The 12,065-nt window shown below is 31.0% G+C and overlaps 1 protein-coding gene across 1 annotated transcript; it reads right to left on the reverse strand.

Annotated features, from left to right (window-relative positions):
• Positions 1–4,073: 4,073 nt before the first annotated feature.
• LOC115721107 (barwin) lies at positions 4,074–5,345 on the reverse strand. The gene is made up of 2 exons (XM_030650355.2): positions 4,616–5,345; positions 4,074–4,502 (listed from the first exon to the last, which is right to left on the reverse strand). Exons 1-2 carry the CDS (start codon positions 5,024–5,026, stop codon positions 4,263–4,265), a joined length of 651 nt encoding a protein of 216 aa, XP_030506215.2. The 5' UTR covers positions 5,027–5,345; the 3' UTR covers positions 4,074–4,262.
• Positions 5,346–12,065: the final 6,720 nt, after the last annotated feature.

Below are 12,065 nucleotides of genomic sequence, written 5' to 3' on the forward strand. Positions count from 1 at the left end.
AGTAAAGTATACTAGTTTCGAACGTATGGAGTATACATTGGACTGGACCGATATTGCAACTAAGTTAAGATATTACAAACTTACCGTTATATATATCTTTCCAAGTCAATATCAGTAGTTGATCTTAAGATTAAAAGAATCTAAATCCTGATATGCTTAGGCTCAACTCAGGAGTGCTATTCATGTTCTTTGATTTATTAGTTAAGCATACTTTTAGGTCAGGGTGATACGTATATTTTGGGAACATGATAGTATGATTGAGTGGGAGTGCTAAACATAAATATGGAATCTATAGCTTCTACTGTTGTATAGAAGTCAAGTGATGATTCCCTTCGAGCTTAGAAAATAGAAGTAAATGGATGAGCTCTTGTTTAACCGACTAATTATTAGATCACTAAACACCATTTACAGGTAGCTAAGTGTTTTAAGGGGCAAAATACATTGAGGGGTGAGAACGGTAAAGAAATCCCATCTTGATGTAGATCATCTATATAGAGGATCTTTAAATCACAATAAGATTAAAACAATGGTTAAATGAGATAGCATATTGATATCGTGGAACATATAATATGCTCTATATAAGTCTGAGAGTGCAATTCTAAGTTCTAAGACTGGATTCAACGAAGAATTAATAAGTAGGAATTTACTTGGTAAATTTGGTTCACTTATTGGAAGCTCAGCATATAGATCCATGGTCCCCATTCTAGTTGAGAACATTCTGCTTGTAAGACTCATTAATTGATTCGTGATTGATCAATTATAATTCTAAAGTTAGACTATGTCTAATTTTATGAATTTTCACTAAGCAGGGGTGAAATTGTAAAGAAAAGAGATTCTAGGTGTATTTATTTATTAATGGACTTTATATGTCTAGTTAATAATTAAATTAAATGACAATATTATTTAATAATCTATTTTAGTTATTAAATAATTAGTTTTGGCATTTAAAAGGTTAGAATTGAAAAATTGGCATTTTTGAGAAAATAGAAATAAAATTTGTTAAAACTGCAAAATCAAGTGGGGCCCATTATAACACCATGGCCGGCCACTAATTGTGGATTTTCAAATTAATATTTTTATTATTTTAATGCCAAATAATTTCTAACCTAAACCTAGTAGTTGCCTATAAATAGAAAGTGATGGCTCAGTCAAAACACAACACATTCATTAGTTATCTGATAGAAATTTCTCTCTTCAGAAAAACTGAGCATTCCCTATTTTCTATACCTGGCCGAAACCCCTTCTCTATTTTCTCTCTTCTATATTTCGTGACCCTAGTGAAAGAGTGAGTGCCCACACACAGCAAGCAGTAACTCAATCATAGATTGGAAGACTGTGAAGGATCAAACTTAAAGAAGAAGGACATTCGGGCTCAGATCTTGATTATACTGTGCGACAGAAAGAATACAAGGGTTAGAGATCTGAGTGGAAGGAGACATTAATTCTGCTGCATCAATGTAAGGTTTTCTTAACTTTATATGTGTTTAATTTGTCGTTTTAGAAAGTTCATATTTAGGGTGTTAAACAACATACTTGTGAGTAGATCTAAGATCCTGGTAAAATAAATATCCAACAGTTCGGGTATCTCGTTGGTGATAATGATGTGGAACTCTCCGACACTATGCATATGTCTCAACTCACCTATCAACATGCTATTCTCATGAGGTTTGTTCTATCCAATTGGTTTCCTTGCTCCAATCCGGTAAATGTTTCAGATGAACTTGCCTTCATTTTGTATAAAGTTTCAATTGGCGCTAAAATTGATTTGGCTAACATGATTTGGGAGCAAATTGTTTCTCTTATAAATGGCAAGAAACCTAGGCTCAATCTTATCTTTCCTCATTTAATCTATAAGATTTTATCTGATCAAGAGGAATTGATTCTTGAGAATGAATCCATTGAGATGCCTGCTGTTGGAACTACTTTCAAAGTTCCAGAGAAATCTCATCAAGGAAAATATGCTAAGAAAAAGGCTCGGTCTGCTTCCCCTGGTGTTACTGATGAACCTGCTACTGCCTCTACATCCACTTCTACTTCTACAGAATTGGTTGAATTCAACTTGCGTTCGGGAAGAATTGAGACAAGTCACCTTTCTCAGGAGGATGGACAACATCATAAAATTCTTCCAATCCAATGATGATAAATAAGTGGTCTATTTTTTTACCTCTTGCTTTTTATTTATGTGTGTTTGAACTACTATGCCTTTGTTCATGCTTTTGTTATCTTTGGCTACTTGATAGACAAAAAGGGGGAGTAGTATATTTTTTGGATTATGTGTTACAACTTTGGACCCTTGTTTTAGGAGCAGTTATCTTGTTTGTGGTTTGTGCACTTTTCCGTTTAAAAAGTTGTTTTATTTTCAGTTTGTAAGCCTTTTCGTATAAAAAAAATTCTTTGTTTTATGTGTTAGAGTGCTTTCATGAAGGGGGAGTATTTTTTATAGTCTTTTATCTTTAAAAAAGCTATTCCCTTTGGTTTCTAACACTTGATGCAAGTTTTCTCATAATAAAATGTTTTGTCAATCAAAGTGCCAAAAGGGGAGATTGTTAATTCTATTTTTGGCATATTTAATTGACAAAAATATTTTATTATTTAGTGTATATTTTCGGTTGGAGTATTTTAATTTGTGTCCATATTTTGTGTATCTAAACTTGAAATGAAAGTTGTCTAGCTTTCCTATTTATGGAAATTAAGGTAAAAATGGTAAGTTTGATTACACAATTTATTCTTATCTAACCAGCTGGTATATTCTGATCTTGTGTAAGTTTTCCATTTTCTTAGATCAGATTTCTTGAAGAGAAAACCGGATCTGAACTTTCCTTTTCTATAAAAGGAAAGTTGTACTTACGGCCCACGATTCTATAGGTATAGAAATAGAAATTCTTGGGCTGATTAAAGATTTATTTTAGGAAAGTTTCTAGTGGGTTGGGGTCTTGTTCAGGCCGTGTGTAAGCTGTCAATAAAGTGTATATTGATTATAAATACACCTTATAGCAGTTAGGTTTAGTACCTTTATTGTATATTTGAATTTCACTCATATCTTTAGAAAGAGAGTCTTTGTTTTGTAGAGAAGAGTTGTTCGACTCTTACTCTGTTTATATGTATTTTGTATTGTCTTGAGTCTGTATTCAAGTCTATAAAGAAGAAGAACATCAATGCAACTTTCGGGAGAAGGTATACAAAACTTTTGGGAGATTGCTTTTCAAGTCTTGTATCGGGAGGAAGCAAGCACTTTTCAAGGTGATCAAAAGGGATTTCGAGCTCTTGGAGTTTTATCAAGATTCGGTTAGTAGGTGGAATACATCAAGCTTGCGACATATAATAAGAGAGAGTCTAGTGGACTAGTAACAATCTGAAATGATTGTTGAAACTACGTACAAAAACCTTGTGTATTTTTTATTTTTCTGTACTGTTTATTTTTTTGGTTTCTTCTGGAATTACAAAAGTTATTTTTTGTAATTACGGAAAACTGTTTTCAGTAATAATTTTATTATTTCGCGTTTAATTAAATAATAATACTGATAATATTAAAATACGGAATTTCATAATTGAAGGGTAGAGGGGAGCTAGAGCAAATACATGAGTTGATCACACCAATGACGTATGGCGGCTACTTGCTTTGACTGTCACTCAGATGTGAGGCGGCGGCTACACATAAATGTTAATTAGGGCAATATGGACAAAACTAATTTATTTATTTAATTAATATTTCAAACCTGTTATCCATAAAATAAGGCCGCGTAGGTAACTACCATTCGAAAGCATTTCTTATTAAGTCGTCTACCTTGTTGCGCTAGCCTTTACGCAACTAATAATTGATCCTTCCTTGCTTATTTAGATAAAGCTTAATTCTTGAATAAAATATTTTATATATGTGTATAGCTTATTTGACTTAGAAACGATCAAGATGTTGATTTAAAATACAAGGATTTGTAATTTATTCACATACGACAAAAACAAGAGATCTTTTTTCTCTTCTTTTCTTCTTTTCTGGTCAAAAGAAAATAAACAAGAGATCTTATGCATTGTATACTGAATTGGAAATTAATATAGCATAATTTATACCCACAAACTGAGCCATGATAATCCCCTGTAAATATATTGGATATAACAGATCGAAGAATACAACATGACACAAATCTATGTTCTCAAGAAGAACAATTCACATCACACGTGGTATGGATATACCTTTTGGAACAAACTTCCAAAAGTTTTATTCAAATCATAATCTTAAGCTTAACTAAGCCATAACAGCTTTATAATTACACTCCTTGAGTTTTCTCCTCAATAATGGAGCTCAGAGGGTGCTGGTGCTCATCTTCACTAAGCTCATTACCACAATCGACAAATGTATAACCCACTTGCATAGAACCCTGTTGAAATCCTCTTCCATCAGTATCTAAAGGCTTAAATATAGTGTTAAAGTCCAAGTCTAAGCCTCCATTGCTGCACTGATCCACAATTCTTGCTGTTATGGTTGCCCCAGTTCCCACATTCCTTAGCTGCAAAAACATTCAAATACACCAAATCAAACAAAATTACACAACAAAAATCAAAAAGGGAAAAAGGATCGTAGATCATAGATCATATATACATTATATACATATAGTCATACCCTCAAACACTTTCCACAAGAGTCACGGCCCCTAGGTCCGGATGGTCCACAAAAGGCAGTCCAGCCATATTTGCTGCGCCATGAGAAAGGCTTATTGGCATCCCAAGTGGAGCAAAAAGCACTAACAGCCATTAAGTCCCAGTTGTTCTCTGCTGGATTGTAGAAATGGTATGTTGCTCTTACAACAGTTTCACCGCTCGGTGGTGTTGGGCCACCCCAACAATTGCTCTGGCACCCAGCTTGGGGTGAACAGTAATCGAAGGTGTTGCCACACCACCCGTGCTGGCTGCAGCACAGCCCGTTCGGGCATTTAACGCCGCCCGCTTGGCGTCCGCATTGCTCAGCCCTTGCTCCACCGATGGCCACCACTACTAAAACCAAAGCCAATACCAATATGCTAAGCTTACCCATTGTTTTTTATTTTTTTTTCTGTGTGTGTGTGTGAAGAGTGTTACCTATTTATACACATATGTATCAAAGATTTGGCTTGACTTTTTTAATCTAATAGGTTGAATATGCCCATGTCTTCTTGTGGTAATAATACAGATTTGGATAAGTTATTGTACTAGTGTTTACGTATATGCAGTATGTAGTGGATATTGTGTCGAGACCGTTGAATTGTTCTTGGACCGTTTGCATGGTCAGTAGTCAGCTGATCCTACGGTGGGGAGGTATGGGAAGATTGATGATGTATGACATGGCTAATACAATGGATTGTGTTTCCATTTCCAACCCAAATAAAACGGAAAAAAATAAATAAAATGTTACTTAAAAGCATGTGAGCCGGCGGCGGAGTGTTAATTAAAAACATATATATGCATTAATATTAGAGCGTTGCAACCGGCACAAGCACCTTTATGATATGTGGTCTTATAATCAATAATTAGTGATTCTTTATCATTTTTATTACATTAAAATAAGAACCTAATATTGAATTACACTAATAGTTTTTAAGATGATCTTTAATAAGAGATGTAAAAGTTAAACTATATATATTTGATACAAAAATTAATTTTGTGACATTTTTACATCAATTTTTATTAATTTTTATTATTGTGTTCTATTGTATAATTGTAAATTTTGATGCAAAATTTAATATGTTATTTAATTCTCACTTAATAATTTATTAAAAAATATAAAATAATAATAACATAAAAGTAAATATAAAATTTAATAATAATAATAATATAAGTCATTTATATTAATTAGAATTTAACCATAAAATAATAAAAAAGTCATAATAATAGATATAAAAGCATAAAACTTATTATGATGCAAATTTTACATTATGTTATATTATGATTTGAATTTGGAATACTTTTTCTTATGTGACATATTTACATTACAATTTGACACACTATTAGAGTAGATTTTTACAAAATAATATATTTTGCATTTACATTACTTATTTACATGATCTTCATTAGAGATGCTCAAAGAATGCTATATATTATGATTACCTTTAGCATTTTACTTAATATTAACATTAAGGATTATTTGTTTTAATATTTGAGTTGCATGGGTAAGTGTGAAAAAAGTTTGCTTAGTGGGAACCTTATTCTACAAAAAGTTTTTTAGCTTTCTTCCTTCACTACAAAAAATTTTATTTTTAGTCACAACAAAACTTGTGGTTAAAGATAAAAAAAAATTGTGACTAGTTATAAATTAACATTGCTATGTTGTGACTAAAAAGTCCGTGGCTAAAAGTTTTAGTCACAAAAATTGTAATTTGTTGTGACCAAATGTATTTTTAGTCACAATAATTGTTGTGACTAAAACTAAATTAGAGACAACTTGTAACTAAAGACTATATTTTAGTCCCAAGTAATATTTTGTTGTGACTAAAAGTCACGTTTATTAAAAAAAATTTTGTTGTGACTAAAAAATTGTCACTAAAAGTAACAGTTTTTTATAATGTTAAAACTATGTAGGACCCACCAAAAGTTAACATTTTTCTCACCTTCAAATACACATCTCTCCAACTATAACCTACCAACTACACCAACACTCTTTAAGAAGACTGTCAATGAAGTTGTCTTTTTTTTTATTTTTTAAAACAATGAACAAAATTTTATTGAGAAAAAAATTAGCGTTGAGTAAATCATAGAGAATAGATCGAAGATCCTCCTATCAATAAATTTGTCTTGTCTCAACATCATTTCATGCTATTTGCTAATAACTATTGAAACTTTTTCAATGGCTAGTTAGGTTTTATAAAATTTATTAAATGTGTAATATTTGATGAGTCTATTTTTCATAGCTTATTATTAGTTGAGTATTTTTTTTACCAAGAGTTGCTTCAATCAAGGGTGCTGGCTTTGTTTCTTGTTAGAGAGTTTTGTGTTATTAATGTGTGGAAAGATAATAGCAAATAAGATTTATAAGCTATCCCTTTTATAGTCAATTGATTTTGAGATGGAACCTCATGTATCAAACAATTCTAACATGGAATCATAGAAAAAAAAACCTATTACGTGTATTCGATCCAAAAAAAAGTTGATCGAAAAAAAATAGAACCAAAAAGAGCCACCAAAAAATTTAAAAATCGGTCCAAAAAGTAGAGCTAAAAAGAGTCATTTGTAATTATGACATGAGTGAAAAAGATCCACCAAAAATTTAAAAGTTAGTCCAAAAAGTAGAGCCAAACGAGCCACTTGTTATCTGGGGTTAGTGAGCCAAAAATAGCAACTTGTGATCGAACTATCCAAGCTTTGTGAGTAAAAAATAGCCACCATCTTCAGAAAAGATGTTAGAGAGTCTTATATTACTAATGTGTGAATAGATAATAACATATATAAGATCTATTAGCTACTCTTGCCAATTGGTTTTAAAATAGAACCACATGTATCTTACAATTCTAACGCTTCTCAAGTTGGTATTAGGAGTATTGGATGAATAATGATGTGGATACTGTTAGGCGTATCTCTGTTATGTGTTGGGGTATTTGGCAGGTAAGGAACGAGGTTGTATAATACCAAAAAATTAAGATGTTGCATGGGTGGTCCGTACACTACTACAAAACAAGCTTTTAGAGACACTTTTTTTAGCAAATTAATAATCAACCGACGCCATAGAGTGTTACTGAATGAAATTTTAATAAAAACACCTACAGAGTCGGTTATTTTGTAATAACCGACACCGTAGGTGATAATTTTTTAATTTTAATAAAAAAACCTACAGAGTCAGTTTTTTGTAATAACCGACTCCGTAGGTGATTTTTTAATTTTTATAAAAAAAATACATATGGCGTCGGTTATTTTGTAATAACCAATGTCATATGTCTTTATATAACCCTCTACAGCTATCATCCTCCTCAAACTCCAAAATAACCAGCAGCCCTTCTTCCTCTCAAACCCACAAAATCCTCGCCCAACCACCCCTTTCTTCCCCCCATTTCTTCATTTTGTATCAGTATTTACTTTTTTTTTAAAAAAAAAAAAAATCTTACTTTTTTCATATCCGTAAACATAAACCAAGAGTTTGATAATCTTTTGAATAATTATTTAGGGTAAACCGAACTTAAAGGTGGTGGTTGTGGTAGTGGTAGCTTCGACCGCTGCTTTTGATGGAGAAATCGTTGAATCTCAACATCTATAAATGTATAAATCTAATCTCTAATAGTTTTATTTATGTAAATTGATTTATTTATTATTTTATAAATTTTTTAGGATTTTCAAATATTGTTAAGATTGTGTTCTTGTGGTTGTACATGGTAGCTGGATTTTGGTCAGTATTGGTGGTCAGATTTCAGTAAATAAGATAAAAATCTAAACTTTAATAGTAAATATGTATGTATTTTGTATTTTAATGAATGTGTATTGTATGTATACATATTTTGTAATTATATATTTATTGTATTGTATATGTATGTATACTAGTATTATAATTATATTGTATATTTCTTTATGTGTTGTATATGTATATATTGAATATTTTAAACTAAAAGTTTTGTTAACTTTTACGAATTAGAATGAGATAGGAGAGTATTAAATAAAAATTTAGAAATTAATTTTTAAAAATTAGTTTAGAAATTAATTCTAAATTTTATCATTTTTTTTCTATTTTTAATTTTATTCATGTGTTTTTATTTTATAGCAGCTAGTAAATAGTTAGTTACAACTACTTAACAAGTTATAATTTTTATTTCTATTGATGTATTTTTATTACTAACTAGTTACCAGGGACGGACACAGGTGTATTAATGTGGGGGCTATAGCCCCTACTAACAAAAATATTGCCTTTAAAAAAATTAAATGTAATTTTTTAAATTTGATAATTATAGATTAAAATCGTAAAAAAAGCCCCCATAAAATTAAATAAATATAGTAAAAATGATTATAATATAGGTATAAATATTTTTGAATGATAAATAAGCCCCACAAAATAAAAAATTTGGGTCCGTCACTGCTAGTTACTCATTAGTAACTAAGTAGTAATAAATTAACTAGTTACCCATAAATTATATAACTAATAAGTAGTTAAATAAATAAATTTTTAATTTTATTGTATTTCTTTATATTGTAAGTTGTGAGATTAATTTGTAAGGATTCGGCTTATTTGGTGTTGATCGGTTTCTAGCTAGCTCGAGGTATACATTTACTATAACTTTTATTATTAATTAATCATGAATGCTTAGTAGATGTTGAATATCTTAAATATTCATCCATAGTGAAGTATATGATATATTGTACTACGGTCAGATGGGTGGAATAATATGCATGTTAAATGAGTTTGAATATCTTAAATATTTATCCGTAGTGAAGTAGGTTCTGCAAATACATATACTTCGGTCAGATAAGTAGTAAATTTTTGTATTGCTAATGTTGTTGCTATTATTTTATATTTTGGATTGTGTTTTGTTATTATTAATAGATTTAAATTTTTGGGGAACATTCAATTATAATTGGTAGGGGTGTTCATCAAACCGCCCAAACCGCTCAAACCGCCCGCACCGCACCACACCGCAAAAAAAATGCGGTTTGAAATTCCTTGCGGTGCGGTCGCGGTTTGAATTTTTCCTAAACCGCGCGGTGCGGTGCGGTTTGCGCTTTTGAATTGTTAATATGCGGTTCAAACCGCACCGCACCGCATATTATAAAAATACCAATTTTTATATTTATTTAGGTCCAATATGTGAATATTCAACTTAAAGTCTACTATTTTTCAAAAAAAAAAACTTAAAGTCTTCTAATTATTGTATTGTTGACACTTAATTTTTTTTTCATATTTATTTTCAAGCCTTATGGTATTTTGACAAGTTTTGCTCAAAGTTTGTTGTATTTGTGATACTTTAATTATTTAGTGATAGTCCAAACCGCATAAACCACAAAAACCGCACCGCACCGCAGTATTTTTTGCAGTGCAGTTTTTGCGGGTTTTTAATTTCGCGGTGCGGGTGCGGTTTGGGAAATTTGAAAAACTGCGTGTGCGGGTTGGTTTGAAAAAATAGTCAAAAACCGCACCACCCACACCGCGAACACCCCTAATAATTGTTATGCTGCTAAAATTTTGGTAGAATTATGACTAAAAAACTAGTTAGTAATTTAGTATACTATACTTAGTTACTATTTATTAATTTCATAAGCCTCAATGTGTTTGACGCGTAAGCTTTATAAATTATATTTAAATAATATTTTAAAACACATAAAGATAAATAAAATATCACATAAAATTCAAACATACCAAAAATTTATCATTAACCTTAAACTAAGAAATATAATTATGTTTCTAGAACTAGATTCTATTATTCTATAACACACTTCACTTATAAAATTCAAATTAAAATATTAATAAGAAATGCAATGATTATTGTTAGGCTATTTTTAGCCTACGTTTAGGTCACTTTTTATAGTTGTTTTCCTTTTTTATTATTATATTTGGAATAGAATTACGCTTGTTTTCTTTGGTTTCAGGTTTCACACTTGGAATGTATAAATTGATCAAATTTCGGAAAACAACAATCTATAGAATAGCGAAAATTCTGCAAGAAAATAAAGCTGAAACTTCAAGCTTAAATTTGACTATGTTCTGATCCGATTTTGGAAAACGTTAAAACATAAAAGTTTTAGATTTCTTTTTCTTCTTTCCAACGCATCTTGAATCAACTAATTTGGAGTTCGTATGTAAAAGTTATGCACATTTTACTGAAAGATGCTGAAGTTATCAAATTTTGCTTCAGTAGTCGCGACCACCACTTTCCATGGTCGCGACCCTTTTTCATGGTCGCGACTAGGAGGCCAGACAGCAAGTTTTTTTTTTTTTTGTATTTTGCCTATGGTCGCGACTAGGCTTTATGTGGTCGCGACCAGGGGCGAAACACGGGATTTTTGGCCATTTTTGACTTTTTCAGAGGTAGCAACCCTAATTTCTATTTAAGGGGCTCGTGTTTTAGAAGGAAGGGAGGCAGAAATTGGACCCAAAAGTGAAAGAAGGAGGTAGAGGAAGCAATGGTGGCGATCCGGAATGCAATCACCAACTAGTTCTTTCTTAAACTCTTAATTTCTATGTTAATTTCTGTTTTAGTTTTGATTATGGATGTTATTATGGATTTTATGAACTAAACTCCTATTTAGGGAGATGATGAATGTTGATTGAAATTACTTTTGGTTAATGATAATTGCTATTTCTCCTTTTTTGATTGTGAATTTATCCATATTTGTGTTTAATTACATGTTTTAGATTGATCACCTTCTACATGTTCTGTGATCCCAATTCAAAATCTGAAAAGTGAGAATTGAGAATGCTAAAATTGGATAAACTAGATTTTGATGTGAAACGAAAGTATTTGCATAGCCTTTGTGACATTTAGATTATTGCTTAATGCTGATTATATGTTAATCTATCTCAGAGATGATTAGATAACATGTGATTTAGGACCTAAAAGATCTGAAAAGAGTTAGGTTAATTTTTATAATCTGTCATTCACATTGAGAAAGAGAATAGTAATTAGCATTAACAATTGGGTAATTAAATTAACAGGATTCTTTTCCCTAATTTATCATCCTTGATTAAACACATTTATTGCTTTATTTAATTTTCTTATTTTTCTTTATTTCAAAATCTATCAAAATTATTTATCTACCAAATAGAATCATAAGTCTAATTTAGTGGTATTCAGTTCAATTCCCTGCGGTTCGACCTCACCTGCGTGAGTTTACTACTTGATTACGTGCACTTGCGTATTGTTTTATAATTTTCGTAACAATTATTAGAAATCATCTAAGCCATCGTTACTTATTTTATCTTGTTTTAATTTTTTTTTTTTTTTGATGAATCAAAGAATTATATTGCACAAAACCAATTTACAACTTAAGAGCACTCCTAAAATAGAAGCCTCTAGTTTAAATCTATACATACTTTGTATTTACATCATTACAAATCATAAAACCACTCTCTATCTTTACAACTAATTTTCTTGGGCAAAAACATGATGATTCGACTTTTGAGTCTC

This window comes from Cannabis sativa, chromosome 2, assembly GCF_029168945.1.
Source record: "Cannabis sativa cultivar Pink pepper isolate KNU-18-1 chromosome 2, ASM2916894v1, whole genome shotgun sequence".
Lineage (NCBI taxonomy): Eukaryota > Viridiplantae > Streptophyta > Magnoliopsida > Rosales > Cannabaceae > Cannabis > Cannabis sativa.